General features: G+C 44.3%; 1 protein-coding gene across 2 annotated transcripts in view; it reads right to left on the bottom strand.

The window, feature by feature from the left end:
* Positions 1–456: 456 nt before the first annotated feature.
* Positions 457–18,655, bottom strand: part of PIWIL4 (piwi like RNA-mediated gene silencing 4) — a 75,614-nt gene continuing 57,415 nt past the window's right edge. For both annotated transcript variants that reach the window (XM_050940903.1, XM_050940893.1), the window contains 5 exons: positions 16,689–16,759; positions 9,920–10,073; positions 9,422–9,547; positions 2,548–2,695; positions 457–1,010 (listed from right to left, as the gene is read on the bottom strand). In XM_050940903.1, the coding sequence (XP_050796860.1) occupies positions 894–1,010; positions 2,548–2,695; positions 9,422–9,547; positions 9,920–10,073; positions 16,689–16,759 (616 nt within the window). In that variant the 3' untranslated portion in view covers positions 457–893. The remainder of the gene's footprint in view (positions 1,011–2,547; positions 2,696–9,421; positions 9,548–9,919; positions 10,074–16,688; positions 16,760–18,655) is intronic.

The following is an 18,655-nucleotide window of genomic DNA, read 5'->3' on the forward strand; positions in this document are numbered from 1 at the left end:
CTTAACTTCAGTCTACCCATTTATTAAGCATATATGGTAACATTTACCAACCATCTAGGGTTGCTGAGACACAATTTGACTGCTGAACCCAGATCCTTGAATGAAAAACTCACAAAGTAGGGCTACTAATTTAACTAGTGCAGTGAGGCACCTACACTGTTTAAAAAATCAAACTACAATAGATGTAATTTAACACTTAAAAAACCAGATTCCTCCAAATCAATTTTTTCAATGAACTGAATTCTAAACCATTTAGTAATACCTCCCAGCTAATATGTATGTATAACAAGGTGTCTGTTCTTACATTTTGTTTACTGTGATTTGTGTTAATTTGCAAAACATCCGTGCAACACTGGGCTTTCTTTTTTTTTTTTTAGGATTGTCTATCAATAGCAGAGTGAGCTTAAAAGAAAGTTTGATATATATTCTAACTAATTATCAAAAATAATCCTAAAATGCAAACAGAATAAAACTTTATTTGTTAAAAAAATTTCAACCTTATTCAAACAGTTTTCTAAAAGAGTCTTTGAAGGAAAAAGTAACCCTCTAAAACAATCTGGCAATGATATGCTTACAGAATAATCAGCTGTACGGTGTATCTATATCAACAAAATGTCTATCATATACATTTTCAAATGTTACTAGGGAGTATGCTCCAAGTCTCTTATTGGGGCTAACTGAAGCAAAGTACCTTAATCCCTTATACTGTTCAGGATTCTCTGTTCTCTTAATTCAGAGAATAGATATTTCTCTAAGTCTAAAACTAGATATTTTCCTTCAAATACAAGACTGAGTTTGAGCTACACTATGCTGGCAGCCATGAGACCATATCTAGATTTGGCCATGTTAGTATTTCTTGAAGTTGTCTTCATGATATATTATTATTATTCTCCTCACAAATAGAAAAGCTTGTCAGCTAGTTCCAGGCTTGGCTCTCTGTGAATGCTCTGACTCACCAGGAAGGTCAGCTTGTGGGCATACTGACATGGTGCTGGCACTCTGATTAGACCCTATGAAACAAACATCAGATGAAAGTAAGACTGACATTCCCAGCCTGTATTGCTGCTTTCTGCTGAGAAAAGCAAACTATTTTTAAGATCCCAACTGCCATTTCCAAACATAATATAATCCCAGAGTTCCTCTCCTAGCCAATGGTAGGCAGGAATTGCCCACGTTTGTACCAATGAAATTCAGCCGATAGAGGGCACTCCTGCACAATGAAAACACCATCCCCTTTATTCAAAGGTTATGTTGTATATACCTAATGGAGAGGAAGGCCACTCCCCCCGGTCTTTAAGAAATTGAATGCAGATACAGTCTAAATACCTGCTGAAGGGAAGGATTCCCATCTTCAGCTCTCCTCTTCCCACTCCCTCATCAAAACAAGTATAATCTCACCCAGGATCCCGAGTACATACTCAGGGGGCGAGCCTGGACTGCTGTGGCTACACTGCTATTTTTAGTGACCTACATCAATTAAAGCTAGCTCTGGTACACTAACATGTGCTGCAATTCTATATCTTGAGTGCAGTGTAGACATACCCAAAATGTCTCAACCTTGAAATGGAGTGACCACTTCTACAGCTGAATGTGTAATGCAGGCTGTCTGCCTATTCAGTCATTGGCCTCTCTATTAAAGTACGCCAAGGCTGCCAATTAGTACCAATAATTGTGATATGGATACCTGTCTACATGTCTGAATTAATATCAAAAACATTTTCCAGGAGGGTTTCAGCACATACAAGCCTTTCAAAATAGCTTTTTGGCTACTAAGAAACAATCCTCTAGCCCTTGTAAATATGTCCAACCAGCTTGCAGCTGAAGAAGCTGCTCCTCCCACCACAGATGACATGGTGGAGGCATGTGGAATCAAAATTTCTGCTTAGCCTGCTTGGGGGGTGGAGGGAGGAGGAAGAAGGGCTCTGTCCTTCTCCTGCTGCACCTGCCCCCTTGCATGTTCAGCCCCTGTCCCTGGCAGCTGGGCCTGGGCAGGGAGCAAACTGGGTTAGGTGGGCCGCTGCCCCAGCTACGCTCGCTCTCAGGCAACTGCTGCGCCACACAGAATCAGTGACCCAGAGCGGCTAGCTTCAGCTGCATGAGAAGTGGCTCCATACCACTCCCTGTCTGGGCCCGGCTGTCAGTGAGAGCTGTCTAACATGGGGCAGAGGGCACACAGCAGGAGAAAGACAGAGCCCTCCCTGCAGGCAACTGTGGTGGGGTGGGGAAAGCGCGGCAGCCCCAGGCTGGGCGCAGTACAAAAGGGTTGCTGGATAGAAGAGATGTGGGCAGTCATATGTCCTCCCCTATACATTGTGCCCTCTACCCCAGCATCTGGAGGCACAAGTCACCTATGCCTCCCACCATAACAGCAGCAGGGTGGCTATGATTGGGAGTTGCAGTCCTACCCTTTTTATAACAGCAGTACTGTGATAACTACATTGAATCATCAAATGTGAAACTCTGCATGATTTCTTTCCAGTTTTATTTAAAACCAGCTGGAAAAATTACACTACTTTTAATGATGATTGTATGTGACTATTTACTCACTGGCCAGTTGTAGTACAGGTGGCACATCTTGTACGTGAGGCGCTGCATGTGATCTGGTTTTAATCCACTGTTATCATACACAACATTGTAGTATGTGGGATTGACAGTTCCCTGACGCGCTAGTTGGCTGATTAGGTAAAAGTCATACCTAAAGAATTTGGAGGGGGAAAAAAAAAAGCATTAGCTTATGTGCACTTGACAGTTTACCTTCACTAATACTGCCTATTAGTTAAAATGTAAGGTGGTTCTTTATCATTTAAGGGCCTGTGATCTCACTTTCACTGTTGCAAATCAGGAGTAACTCTACTGAAACTAGTGGATTTACTATGCTGCAATCAGATTAAGGTTCTCTGAGCTAGATTCACATTTCTGCTAAGGCCCCTTTACAGCAGTCTTGCAATGTAAACGGGCCATAAGGTAAATGAGAATCTGATCCTCCTCTGTTTATGTTCTAGACAAGTCCAGAGCCCTGTCTACACTACAGAGTTTTACCAACAAAAGGCAGCTTTTGTCTACAAAAAAGTGGAGGCATAACCACTATTATGCAACTTTTGGTGGCAAAAATACCTCGTTTTATCGACAAAATAAAGCCATCCAATGAGAGAGACAAGGCTTTTTGCGCAAAAGTTTTGTTGACAAAGTGCCACTGTAGACACCGCACTTGATTTTTATTGCTTTGATTGGCCTCCAGGTGGTGTCCCAGGGTATGGCTACACTTGCAGCTGTACAGCGCTGGGAGTTAAACCTGTCTTTCTACAGCTGAATAGGGAAAGCGCTGCAGTCTGGCCACACAGACAGCTGCCAGCGCACTGTTGTGGCCACATTTGCAGCAGCATTGGGAGCGGTGCATTATGGGCAGCTATCCCAGCGTTCAAGTGGCTGCAACATGCTTTTCAAAAGAGGGGGATGGGGTGGAGTGTGACACGGAGCATGGGGGGGAGAGAGAGTGTGGATTTTTGGAGCCAACACTGTCAGCAGCTGCCTTGCAAGTTCCAACCCCCTCCCCCACCCCTCTCTCTCACTCACTGAAAGCAAACAGACCAGATAAGCAGCCTCCCCGAAAGGGACCCCCACTCCTTCCCTCCCACATGCCGTATTGCTTCTCTCCTCAAGCCTCCTCCCTTCCCCTCTCTTCAAGATACAGCGCTGTATGTGCCTTGCCAGTGTGGACGGGGAGTGAATTACAGTGCTATAAAGCCACTAACAGCGCTGTAACTCTCAAGTGTAGCCAAGATCCCACAATGCCCATCCTGACTGCTCTGGTCAGCAGTTTGAAATCTGCTGCCCTCCAGCCAGGTAAACAACCATTCGCACCCCTCCCCTGTAAAGCCAGGGAATTTTTGAAATTCCATTTCCTGTTTGCTCCCTGTGGAGAGGTCTCATCACATCTTTCCAGGTGACCATGGCAACCTCACGTCAAAAGCTCTCCTGTTGAACTACTAAGGAGCAGTGTTCCCTCTAATTTTTTACATCCATGTATAACACATCACCTTCATATTGGTGCACATAAAATTCATTTGGTAGGAGTGGGGCCAAGGGGTTCGGAGGGGGCTCAGGGCTGGGGAAGAGGGTTGGGATGGGGGTGTGAGCTCCAGGGTGGGGCTAGGGATGAGGGCTCAGGGTACGGGAGGGGACTCAGGGCTGGGGCAGAGGGTTTGTGTGTAGGGGCTTGAGGGCTCAGGGCTGGAGGTAGGGTGCAGGCTCTGGGGATGATGGGCGCAGAAGGGAGGTTGGGGCTGGAGGTAGGGTGCAGGGAGAGTGAGGGCTCCAGCTAGGGGGTGAAGGGTCTGAGGATGAGGGGTTCAGAGTGTGGGAGAGGGCTCAGGACTGGAACAGAGGGCTGGAGTGTGGACTCAGGTGGGGCCAGGGATGAGGGGTTTGGGGTGCAGGCTGCCCCACAGCTGCAGGAGGGGAGAGGACTCCCCCAGCCCTCTCTCGCCACAGCAGCTGGGGGCCAGGGGAGAGGTGCCTCTTGCTAGCCACAGCAGCTCTGGCAGGGCTGGCCCGGGGCTCCTCTCCCCAGTAGTTCTGACTGGCCTGGGCTGGGCCAAGGGAGGTTCTCCTCTCCCCACACCCCAGCAGGTCTGTGCTGGGGCCAGTGGGGAGAGGCACCTCATCTCCCTGCTGCTGCAGGTCCATGCTGGAAACCGGTGGGGAGGGGCACCTCTCTTGCCGCCGCAGGTTCATGCTAGGGGAGAAACATCTCTCCCTGCTGCAGCCCCAAGCCCTTGTGCGGGGCTTAACAGGCAGCTGCGCAGCCACACAGCTAAGAGGGAACTTAGCTGAGGAGCTGCTGGATCTGCTCAGTATTTGGGGAGAGGAGGCTGTACAGTCCCAGTTGCACTTCAGCCATAGGAATTTCAATACCCATGGGTACATTTCTTGAGGCTTGTACGAAAAGGAGTATGACCAGGACACGGTGCAGTGCAGAGCAAAGACAAGAAAGCTGAGGCAGGCGAACCAGAAGGCGAGGGAAGCAAACCGTCATTCTATTGCTGCACCCAAGACCTGTTGGTTCCATAAGGAGCTGAACACTATTCTCAAAAGCAACCCCACCTCCACCGCCAAGAGGTCCATGGATACTTGGACGGGCCTGGAGGTGGCAGGAAGACCTAACCTGGAGGACCAAGTCGTTGATGAAGAGGTGGAGATACATGATGATTTGGAGCCCCAAGGACTGTTCACCACTCTGAAGGTGTCTAGCCACTCTCAGTAGTTGCTCTCCAGCAAGCAAGAAGCAGAAGAGCACACACCTGCTAAGCGGCTGTGCTTTGTGTAGTTGAAATTATAGCGACCAAGGATCACTTGCTAGTTTGCAATGCAAAGCTGAGCCCTCCAGTAGAATAAACCTTTCTGCCAAAGAGGTCCAGCTTCTTCACATCCTTTCCTTTGTGTGTTGGATCTTGCTGCCCCTGCTTCTCCCATTCATTTGGGGCCGCTATCACCATTGACCCAGGCTGAGTGGGGGTAAAGAGGTATTTGTACCCCTTTGATGGTACAAAGTACTTTCTCTCTATCCCTTTAGTTGTGGGAAGGAGGTGGGCGTCAGCCACAATGTCCTGGTACTGGTCTGAATGGTCTTTATGAGCAGTAAGACCACCCTCGAAGGGCCCTTACATCAAAATATCCACCACAGGGTTCGTTGCCTCCTCCACCTGGAGTCCCAGATTCTGGGCCACTCTCCTCAACAGCTTCTGGTGAGCACTGTTCTCCACTGGAGTTGGTGTCACCACTTCATCAGGGGTGAAGATGACGCCCGGGCTGGTATACGGTCTTCTGTCCCTCCAGCTTGCAGATTCCTGAGTTTTGGTGCCAGGCTCGGCACAGCCCTGATATCGGTGCTGGCCTCAGTGCTGTGCTCCTGTGTAGAACACTTACCCCTATCCCCCAGCCAACACTCATCATGCTTGGGGTGTTTGCCAAGATGTGTGCTTGCCACGGATCAGTGAGAAAGTGATTGTTGTTACCAGAGGTGCATTTTACTGAAATGTTTCAATGCTGTGTGTGAACTTAACAATATAGAGAAGCGTGATTGTTTTTTATGCTTCTACAGATGTGGCTTCAGGGACATCCCCTACACTCTGGCAGAGCATGTCGGCCAGATGATAAAGCACACAAAACAGAGCAAAGACGACATGTTCAAGGAGGTACTGCAATTCTTCAATGCAGAGAAAAGGGAAGGCCAGGAATGGAGGGAAGCCAAAAGGCAGGACAGAAAATAATATCAGAAGTTCGTTAAGGACGTTACTATGCAGATGACTGAAGTAAGGGGGGAGCAAATACAGGTGCTGAAGTCCTTAATAATGCTTCATACTGAGCAGATGTGTGCCCACCCTCCCTTGCAGCACATTCAAAACTCTTTTCCATGTCCCACAACTCCACTCTCACATTCCTTTCCACTTTTTGAGACTTCTCTATTTCCCATTCACTCCACCCCCTTGGACAACTTTCAGAATGATAACTAGACCTATACACAGCTCTGAAAGTCTGCCCTTCCCTGGTACCTTCTTTCCCACCAAGTGTGTTTGCTGTTATTGCACAAAAAACACCACAAAGTTTTTGAATGATAAGTAATCTTTGTGTCCTACAAATTGAGATAGAAGGCACTACCAAGACACACACAGACAGTTTAATCATTTGCTTACTGGAATTTAAGGCCCCAAAATTCACAATTCCTTCCTAGGAAAACTAGATGTAATGTAACACTGCTGTACCAAGTACAGGGATATACATTACTGCTTCTAATGTTCAAAGTGTTGCCTCAAAGCCTCCCTGATTCGAATTGCCCCCCTCTGTGACCCCGATTGCCCTGCTTTCTGGCTGCTCAAAATCAGCAGCCAGGCAGTCTGCCTCAGCACTCTACCCCTGAGCAAACCTTTCACCCTTAGCTTCACAAATATTAAACAACATACAACACACAGTTGTGACCATGGGATTATCCGCATTGAGGTCTAACCTGCCATAAAGGCATCACCAGTGCACCTTTAATCTGCCAAAGGCAGATTCCACGGCCATCTGGCACCTACTCAGCCTGTTGTTGAACCGCTCCTTACTGCTATCCAGGTTTTCTGTGTAAAGTTTTCTTTCATGAGCCATGGCTGTAAGAGGCATGCTAGGTCTCCCAGGATTACTTCAACATCCCCCACTGTAATCTTCTGGTCTGGAAAGAAAAGTCCCTACTTGCAGCTTTCTGTACAGGCTGGTGTTCCTGAAGATGCATGAAGTGGGTTCAGGGTACATAAATATACAAGGCATGCTGTGTTTGTGTGCTCGACATTTCCCTCTGCAGCTAATCAGTATGGCAGAAAAAACTGTTACCTACCCTTTTGTAAAAGTTGTTCTTCAAGATGTGTTGCTCATGTCCAATCCAAGTAGGTATGTGCGTGCCACGTACACAGTTGTCAGAAGGTTTTTACCCTAGTGGCACCCTTCAGGTTGGTCCAAGTGCCCTCTGGAATCGCACTTTCACGGAACCACAAATAGGACCCTGCCAAGCCACCGCCTCTTCAGTTCCTTCTTGCCAGCTGGTTCCGACAGAAGGGTAGACAAGCGGGTCATGGAATGGACATGCACCTTCCTGGACCACTCTGCATTTATGTCAGTGAAACACCCACAGTGATCCACAAGCGCCTGCAACATCATGAAGAAGTACCCCTTCCTATTAATGTACTCTGTAGCAAGCTGGTCTGGTGTCAAAATTGGCACCCTCCACAGTTAGGGAAATCCATTTCTGCAAAGCTGTCCACTATTTCACACACATTTCCCTGAGTCAGGGTCCTTCATAGAAGGATGCAATTAATGGCCCTGCACACTTGCATTAACGTAACCCCAACAGTTGACTTTCTGACTCCAAACTGATTCACGACTGACCAGTAGCAGGCTGGAGTCACCAGCTTCCACACTGTGATTGCCACATGCTTCTCTACCAATAGGGCAACTCTGGGTCCGATGTTCTAGTGCCGCTGTGCTGGGGTGAGCGCACAGTTCCAAGAAGGAGGCTTTCTGCATCCGAAAGTTCTGTAGCCACTGTTCGTCATCCCAGACCAGCATGACAATATGATCCCACCACTCCTTGCTTGTTTCCTGAGCCCAAAAAATGATGGTCCACCATGTGCAGCTGTTCCATGAATGCCAACAGAAATCTAAGTTTCTCCTATCCACATCACAGAGCAGGTGAGGCAACTGGGAGTCCTGTTCGGTTAGGAACTTCATGATTAACTGCACTGCCATCCGTGATGTCTTAATGACAGTTATCAGAGCACAGGAGAGCAGTGCGGGATCCAACCCTTCACACACAGTGAACAAGGGCTGTTGAAAAATGCCATGAAAGAAATCTGAAAGCCCACTGAATGCTGGGATGGAAAACTGCATCATGGGATGTTAAGCCCAGTCCAAAAATGCACTGTGATCCACTCCACTTTCCCACAAGACTTAGTAGCAGAAGGTGTTGAGTTGAACTGTGGCACATATACCCACAATGCGCTGCTCACACTGTCAGTGCTAGTGCCTGACGACAGAGGGAGAGTAGTGTGAACATGCAATATCGATTTTTATTATCACGCTTTGAGTGTCAACATAACTTTTGTCGACAAAACTCTGTAGTGTAGACAAGGTCGAGTTAAAAGTCTTGGCTGAAATGGGTTTGAAAAGGACATCAAAATGCAGACCTTTTTCCTTGTTAGGTTTCTGAGTGTCATCTCTGTATCAATGTCTATTAATGTAGCATCTTTAGCTAGTTACACTAATATCTATAACAAATATAACAAAGAAAATAAACTTTAGGATTCTCATATGGGTCCGATTCGCCCATGCATTACTCTAACTTGATGCCAGTGAAATAAATGGACTTGCATCAACATAAGCCTGGAGTAACGCACAGACAAACCAGACCCACATGAGAATCTTAAAGTTGTATTTTCTCTCTTTTTTTTTTTTTTTTTTTTTTGAGGATTCATCTTTTAAAATACAATGTAAAGAAAAATGGATTATATTGGTACGTACCTTTTGTGTACTATAACTGTCATTAAAAAAACTAATGCAATTTATGTAGCGTAATTCAGTGCAGAACACTGTATATTTCACTTTTAATAGGAGTTTCAAAATCAGAATTTTTGTACAGGGATTAAACATAAAATGAATTGTTTGCTGAAGAAATTCTACAAGCATATCTGAAAGCAGATACATATGCTCCTTCAAACAAATTATACTGTATGGTTGTTGAATTAGGAGAGCTGAAAAAATTTCAGGGTTCCTTTCTAACCTAAAGTTTTAGAAGACTCCTGCTTAATAACATTATACTCTCTTAATCTGATATTCAAATTGTACTCTATGAAGGAGACAGCAGATTCTTTTGGTCTGACGCAAGTATACTTGCCATTCAGGACGAGTAGCCTCTGTGTCAACAATAGTGCCAACAGGTGGGTTTTGCAGGCTTCTGTTTGCCTCTGCAAAGAATCGAGGAATGCATTTCTTCCTGACCACAATCACTGACACTTTGGGACTTGAAACAAAGGACAAATATAAAGTAGCTATAATAAATTATTTCATATTACCTCTTTCCTAGTTATAAAAGGACTAAGAATAGAAACAGGCAGATGGCTTGAATTATGTTGCCATATTTCATTCAGAATGTTCTACTTGTCTTTTTTATAAAGCATATAAACAATGGGTTATGGTTGAGATCTGAAAGAACATATCAAGTTACATGATAGTGTCTCTAAGTCCTCAGTCTCTTTGGAAATCAGAAATGTCAGCCAGAATTTTATGTTTTCAGATATATACTATAGGAAATTACGTAATAGATACAAGTCCATTGAATTTGCTTTGATTTCTCCAACATGGAAGGGGAGAGGAGAGAAGAAATTCTAGTTACCTGTAATTAGTAGTTAATTCTGTGAGGACACTAAGTAATTGTGGGACCTCATAATCCACCACCATCTTCAGCTGGCCATCTGCAACACCATCACGGTATACTACGATGCGCGCAGGCAACTCACAATTATACTTGTGCCACTTGCTGATAGCGCCTATATTACACACCGCACCAGTAAGGAGAGAGTGATCAGGATTTATTTCTTTGCAACCTAATTTAATATTAATATTCTCGTTTTCTTTTGTAACGATATTCAATCATTTTGTTTTGATTTTCATAGAATATTGTGTCATAAAAATAGTACTGGAGGTAAAAACTTGTATCATCCAGCCCTGGCTCTAGAGGTAATAAATCTCCCTCTCTGCTAAAATGTGTACTGTACTGTATGTGCTGTTAATAGTAACAGCAAGTTCTCTGATGCATTTTTGTTTCACTTGAATATTTTTAATGCATTAATATACAACATATTACTTTATGAAACTTAATAGTATAAATTCATTCCTAGTGTTAATGACTCAAATAAATTGATTATATCTTTTTATTGTGGTTTCCTGTATTTTATATACAGTTGGCTCCATCAAATGTTCATGATTTACCAAAAGCTAAACACAGTTTATCTATTCCAAGTACCAAAAACTACACATGCTTGTATTTAAGATTCTAATGCAAAACACTATATATTTCTGCATATATAATAAACATATACTACAAACACACATCCATCTTAGATCTATTTAAAGATGGGCACAATTTATAATTAGGGCTGTCAATTAATTGCAGTTAATTACACGATTAAAGCAAAAAATGAATCGTGATTAATCAGTTTTAATCACACTGTTAAACAATACCAATTGAAATTTATTAAATATTCTGGATGTTTTTATACATTTTCAAATATATTGATTTCAATTACAATGCAGACTACAAAGTGAACAGGAGTACTTGTGGCACCTTAGAGACTAACAAATTTATTTGAGCATAAGCTTTTGTGGGCTACAGCCCACTTCATCGGATGCATAGACAGGAACATACTGCAAGAAGATATTTATACATACAGAGAACATGAAAAGGTGGAAGTAGCCACACCAACTGTAAGAGGCCAATCAAAGTGTACAGTGCTCATTTTATATTATTTATTTTTTATTACAAACATTTGCACTGTAAAAAAGATAAACAAAAGCATAAGTGCTGACTCCATGGGTGCTCCAGGGCTGGAGTACCCACCAGGAAAATATTGTGGGTGTTTACGACCCACTGGTAGCCCCCCCATCAGCACCTCCTCATCCCCCAGTGCCTCTGGCCTGCTAGTGGGTCCCATGGTTCAGCACCTCCCCCTCCCTGCACGCTGTTTCGTGGCATGCAGAAGGTTGGGGGTGCAGGAGGGAGTAGCGAGGACATGGCATGCTTGGGGGAAGGAAGAGGCAGAGCGGGGCCAGGAAGAGCTGAGGCAGGGATGGGGCCTTGGGGGAAAGAGGTGGAGTGGGGGCGGGGACTTGAGCAGAGCCAGGAGTCAAGCATCCCATAGCACTTTGGAAAGTAGGCACCTGTGAACAAAAGAAATAGTACTTTTCAATTCACCTCATACAAGTACTGTAGTGCAATCTCTTTATCATGACAGTACAACTTACAAATGTAGATTTTTTTTTGTTATTTAACTGAACTCAAAAACTAAACAATGTAAAACTTCAGAGCCTACAAGTCCACATAGTCCTACTTCTTATTCAGCTGATTGCTAAGACAAACAAGTTTGTTTACATTTACGGGAGATATGCTGCCCGCTTCTTATTTACAACATCACCTGAAGGTGAGAACAGGTGTTCGCTTGGCACTTTTGTAGCCAGAATTGCAAGGTATTTGTGCCAGATATGCTAAATATTCATATGTCCCTTCATGCTTCAACCACCGTTTCAGAGGACATCATTCCATGCTGATGACGCTCGTTAGAAAAATAATGCATTAATTAAATTTGTGACTGAATTACTTGGGTGAGAATTGTATGTCCCCTGCTCTGTGGTTTTACCCACATTCTGCCATATAGTTCATATTATGGCAGTCTCAGATGATGACCCAGCACATGTTGTTCATTTAAAGAACATTTTCACTGCTTTGACAAAACGCAAAGGTACCAATGTGAGATTTCTAACGATAGCTACAGCACTCGACCCAAGGTTTAAGAATCAAGTGCCTTCCAAAATCTGAGAGAGATGAAGTGTGGAAAATGCTTTGAGAAGTCTTAAAAGAGCAGCACTTCTATGTGGAAGCTATAGAACCTGAACCACCAAAGAGAAAATCAACTTTCTGCTGGTGGCATCTGACTTAGATAATGAAAATGAACATGCAACAGTATGCACTGCTTTGGATCGTTATCAAGTAGAACCTGTCATAAGCATGAATACATATCCTCTGTAATGATGGTTGAAACATGAAGGGACATACAGATCTTTAGCGTATCTAGCACGTAAGTATCTTGCGACACCAGCTACAGTGCAATGCGAATGCCTGTTCTCTTTCAGGTAACATTGAAAACAAGAAGCAGGTAGCATTATCTCCTGCAAATGTAAACAAACTTGTTTGTCTGAGTGATTGGTTGAACAAGAAGTAGGACTGAGTGGGCATGTAGGCTCTAAAGTTACACATAGTTTTATCTTTGAATGCAGTTTTTTTGTACATAATTCTACATTTGTAAGTTCAACTTTCATGATAGAGATTGCACTACAGTACTTGTATTAGGTGAATTGAAGAGAACTGATTTTAGCAGTGCAAATATTTGTATTCTGTGTTGTAACTGAAATCAATATATTTGAAAATGTAGAAAACATCCAAAAATATTTAAATAAATGGTATTCTATTATTATTAACAGCACAATTAATCAAGATTATTTTTTTTAATCACTGGATAGCCCTATTTATAAATATACTTGAAATATGCAAATTATGGGCCAAAGCCTACCACAGTAAATGGAAACATTCCCACTAATGTTAATGCACTTTGGATCAGGATAAGCCTTCAGAGGCTAAAATCAAAGATGTATGTTACACACTGGAAATGGGTGTATGTACTGTAAATAAACTGATGTAACTTGTATAATGAAGAGTTGGACAAAAGTCACGCATCTGAATTTGGATCTTTTTCTTTGCTTCTGCTAGGCACCAATTCCTTAACTCAAAATAAAGCAGAGTCTTGTGCTGGAATGGCAGAGAGTGAGATTTCCCTCCTCTTGTACCTGACCCCAGTCATCCCAAAAATAAAGCAGTAGCATCAAAACAAGGAGCAGGGTGATCCAAGCCATCCTGAAGACCAATAGCAGCGGGCGCCTTGCCTGTTACTGCCACAGAAGGCTCTTCTATGGGGGGCGTGAGGAGCAAAGATTCTGCTAGACATTCTCCCACTGAGCATGTGTGGGCCTCTGCTTTTGGTGGGGAAGCCCCACCAAGGCCCATCACTCCCAGGAGTGATGGCTGGACTCTGGCAGCCTTAGCACTGGTGACAGGCAGACTCATCATCTGGCCCTCTTAAAGTGACAGCAACACTGGAACCATCTCTCTGAAGAGTTATATTACATCTACACTGCAGACTTCTTTCAGCAGTGTGTAGCGTAAATACTCAGCCCCGCCGCACAGATATAAACAGCAGTGTTGATGGTGAGACATGGCTTAGGTGAGAAAATATACATCTGAAGGGGGAGCTGCAGCTATGTAACCAAGTACATATCCTACATGGTTTTGCTCGCCCAAGCCATGCCTCCCTGTCTATACTTTTTAGCCATCTACTGTCCCAGGGCCTGAGCCTTTCCCTGCTGCAGGAAAAGACTCTGATGGGGGAGCTACTGACACCTTTTGGAAATGCCAGAGCATTTTACTGAGTTGACAGCATGAAGCTACACGTACCCTGCATGCTGCAGAAAGTGGTGTATAGTGTAGACGTAAGCCTTAGGAAGACCACACTTGGTTCTTGGGAGGTTTTCTTCACAACTACAAGAGCTAGAAATGGGGTTGGGGTGTTTTGTTTTGTTTCTGGTAGAGCTTAGATTCTACAGATGTTGAAGAAGAAGAGTCGTAATCACACTGGATCAGTGACATTTTCAAGGTCTCTCATAGACTCATAGACTCTAGGACTGGAAGGGACCTCGAGAGGTCATCGAGTCCAGTCCCCTGCCCTCATGGCAGGACCAAATACTGTCTAGACCATCCCTAATAGACATTTATCTAACCTACTCTTAAATATCTCCAGAGATGGAGATTCCACAACTTCCCTAGGCAATCTATTCCAGTGTTTAACTACCCTGACAGTTAGGAACTTTTTCCTAATGTCCAACCTAAATCTCCCTTGCTGCAGTTTAAGCCCATTGCTTCTTGTTCTATCATTGGAGGCTAAGGTGAACAAGTTTTCTCCCTCCTCCTGATGACACCCTTTTAGATACCTGAAAACTGCTATCATGTCCCCTCTCAGTCTTCTCTTTTCCAAACTAAACAAACCCAATTCCTTCAGCCTTCCTTCATAGGTCATGTTCTCAAGACCTTTAATCATTCTCGCTGCTCTTCTCTGGACCCTCTCCAGTTTCTCCACATCTTTCCTGAAATGCGGTGCCCAGAACTGGACACAATACTCCAGTTGAGGCCTAACCAGCGCAGAGTAAAGCGGAAGAATGACTTCTCGTGTCTTGTTTACAACACACCTGTTAATGCATCCCAGAATCACATTTGCTTTTTTTGCAACAGTATCACACTGTTGACTCATATTAAGCTTGTGGTCCACTATGACCCCGAGATCTCTTTCTGCCATACTCCTTCCTAGACAGTCTCCTCCCACTCTGTATGTGTGAAACTGATTGTTCCTTCCTAAGTGGAGCACTTTGCATTTATCTTTATTGAACTTCATCCTGTTTACCTCAGAGCATTTCTCCAATTTGTCCAGATCATTTTGAATTTTGACCCTGTCCTCCAAAGCAGTTGCAATCCCTCCCAGTTTGGTATCGTCCGCAAACTTAATAAGCGTACTTTCTATGCCAACATCTAAATCGTTGATGAAGATATTGAACAGAGCCGGTCCCAAAACAGACCCCTGCGGAACCCCACTCGTTATACCTTTCCAGCAGGATTGGGAGCCATTAATAACTACTCTCTGAGTACGGTTATCCAGCCAGTTATGCACCCACCTTATAGTAGCCCCATCTAAATTGTACTTTCCTAGTTTATCTATAATATCATCATGCGAGACCGTATCAAATGCCTTACTAAAGTCTAGGTATATCACATCCACCGCTTCTTCCTTATCCACAAGGCTCGTTATCCTATCAAAGAATGCTATCAGATTAGTTTGACACGATTTGTTCTTTACAAATCCATGCTGGCTATTCCCTATCACCTTACCACCTTCCAAGTGTTTGCAGATGATTTCTTTAATTATCTGCTCCATTATCTTCCCTGGCACAGAAGTTAAACTAACGGGTCTGTAGTTTCCTGGGTTGTTTTTATTTCCCTTTTTATAGATGGGCACTATATTTGCCCCCTTCCAGTCTTCTGGAATCTCCCTCGTCTCCCATGATTTCCCAAAGATAATAGCTAGAGGCTCAGATACCTCTTCTAGTAACTCCTTGAGTATTCTAGGATGCATTTCATCAGGCCCTGGTGACTTGCAGGCATCTAACTTTTCTAAGTGATTTTTTACTTGCTCTTTTTTTATTTTATCTTCTAAACCTACCCTCTTCCCGTAAGCATTCACTATACTAGACATTCCTTCAGACTTCTCAGTGAAGACCGAGACAAAGAAGTCATTAAGCATCTCTGCCATTTCCAAGTCTCCCGTTACTGTTTCCCCCTCCTCACTGAGCAGTGGGCCTATCCTGTCCTTGGTCTTCCTCTTGCTTCTAATGTATTGATAAAAAGTCTTCTTGTTTCCCTTTATTCCCATAGCTAGTTTGAGCTCATTTTGTGCCTTTGCCTTTCTAATCTTGCCTCTGCATTCCTGTGTTATTTGCCTATATTCGTCCTTTGTAATCTGACCTAGTTTCCATTTTTTATATGACGCCTTTTTATTTTGTAGGTCACGCAAGATCTCGTGGTTAAGCCAAAGTGGTCTTTTGCCACATTTTCTATCTTTCCTAACCATCGGAATAGCTTGCTTTTGGGCCCTTAATAGCGTCCCTTTGAAAAACTGCCAACTCTCCTCAGTTGTTTTTCCCCTCAGTCTTGATTCCCATGGGACCTTACCTATCAGCTCTCTGAGCTTACCAAAATCCGCCTTCCTGAAATCCATTGTCTCTATTTTGCTGTACTCCCTTCTACCCTTCCTTAGAATTGCAAACTCTTACTATATATTGCCAGGTAATTTTGATTATATATTTATATAGCACACCTGGTGAGCCTTACTCTTTACAAATACATAATAAGTCAAGGTTCCCTGCCCCAAGGAGCTTACAAAGTGAGGACATGGTAGTAGTACTCTGTATAGTGAATAAGGACTATTCCTGTGACTAAGGATTTACAAGTTAAACTCCTAACTTATTATTAGAAGAACCAATAAAAGAATATTAGAATTTACAAAACACAGAGTAATTGGTGTAATAATGTTGTGCATCTGGTTTTAAAACTAGTCTGGGTAGCCATTTCTGTAATAATAATAGTTTCTATAATACTACACGTTCTGATGCACTGTGAAATTCATTTACACAGGAGATTAGAATGTAATGCAAACAATACATTGAGAAATGGCCAATAATCAACCTATAAACTGTATTGCTCTAACTTTAAAAGATAGATGACATTATACCTTTCATGCAGACTTTTAAACAATCTGCGATATCAGTCCCTGTATTCCGAAGGATGCAGCGAGAGAACCACCTAAAAATAAGTAGTAAGTTACTAGGCAACCACAATTGTGTTCTTCTGAGTTTCGCATTACCTTAACACCAAGTTTCCTTTACTATGGGCTGTGCTTCTCATAAATCATACAGCCATCACCTGAAACTACCAATAAAGGGAGGACTCTTCAACGTAGGCATAGCTTAGGAGAACATGAAATCCAGATCCTGAGCAATGCAGTAGAACAGGTCAGACCTACCTTATTCCCCAGGATTTACGAGCTACATTTTTCAAACTTGATGTCTAGTTAGCTCACACTGACTCTATTGGTAGATTAAGCATTTAACAGCTCTGAAAATTAGCTAGTTGGTGTCTAAAGTTGGCCACCCAAAACACTGAGGAATCTGAAGTTAGAGGCCACTTTTGAAAACTTGAGCTTCAACCTCATTTTCTTTCTTCTCTGTAAAATGCCTACATCTCTCACTGGGGTGTTGTAAGATGAATAGACTATGGGTTTGGCTACACTGGAGAGCTGCAGCGCTGGTGGTGGCTTTACAGTGCTGCAACTCACTCACCGTCCACACTTGCAAGGAACACACAGCACTGTATCTCCTTGGCTACAGCGCTGGCTGTACTCCACCTCGACCTGGGGAATAACGACTATAGCGCTGCTAATGCAGCGCTGCTCTGCCAGTGTGGCCACCAAAAGTGCTGGTGTTATTGGCCTCCAGAGGTATTCGGAGGTATCCCAGAATGGCTGTTCAGCCACTCTGCTCATCAGTTCGAAATCTACTGCCCTGGCCTCAGGTGACCAAGCGTCAGACCTGTCCTTTAAATGCCCCGAGAATTTTAAAAATCCCCTTCCTGTTTGCTCAGCCAGATGTAGAGTGCAATCAGTGAATCTTTCCAGGTGACCATGGCTCCACATGGCAAACGAGCCCCAGCATGGAGCAATGGTGAGTTGCTGAACCTCATCAGTGTTTGGGGGGAAGAAGCTGTGCAGTCCCAGCTGTGCTCCAGCCGTAGGAATTACGATATCTATGGGCAGATATCAAGGGCCATGCTGGAAAGGAGCCATGACTGGGACACGCTGCAGTGCAGGGTTAAAGTGAAGGAGCTGCAGAGTGCCTATTGCAAAGCCCACGAGGGAAACTGCCGATCCGACACTGCCCCCACGACCTGCCGTTTTTACAAAGAGCTGGACGTGATACTTGGGGGTGACCCCACCTCCACTCCAAGGACCACGATGGGCATTTCAGAGCGGGGGAAGGAGGAGGAGGAGGAAAGCAAGAGTGAGGGTACTGGGGTGGAGGGAGACACCCCGGAGTCCCTGGAGGCATGCAGCCAGGAGCTCTTCTCAAGCCAGGAGAAAGGTAGCCAGTCGCAGCAGCCGGTACTTGGTGGAGGACAAACAGAGGAGCAGGTTCCCGGTAAGCGGCTTTTATTTTCAGGATGGAAATGTTTCGGGAGAGGAGGCGGGGTTAGGGCTGCATGCATACATGCCTAGATGTGGAATAGCCCATTGATGTGGTCTATCACGTCGCAGTAATCGGCCTCAGTAATCTCTTCAAAAGTTTCAGCCAGAGTTTGGCAATGCGCTTGAGCAGGTTTCTTGGGAGAGCCACTGTGGTCCTTGTCCCAGTCAGGCTAAGGCGTCCACGCCACTGAGCCGCGAGGGGTGGGGGGACCACTGCAAGACACAGGCAAGCTGCATAGGGGCCAGGGCGGAATCCACATTGCAGTAGAAGACCCTCCCGCTCTTCCCAGGTGACCCGCAGCAGCGAGATCTTCCAGGAAAAGCTCCTGTGGAAAATGTTGGGATAGCGTTCAGTGTAGGTGTCCCCTGCAGCTGTTCGCTTTCCCCAAAGCACAGAAACCCTAAGGACAGTACAGCCCTGAAACAATCAGTCCCCCTTACTCACCATTTCGGGGCTC

The sequence above is a fragment of the Gopherus flavomarginatus genome, chromosome 1, assembly GCF_025201925.1.
Source record: "Gopherus flavomarginatus isolate rGopFla2 chromosome 1, rGopFla2.mat.asm, whole genome shotgun sequence".
NCBI classification, from domain to species: Eukaryota; Metazoa; Chordata; order Testudines; family Testudinidae; genus Gopherus; species Gopherus flavomarginatus.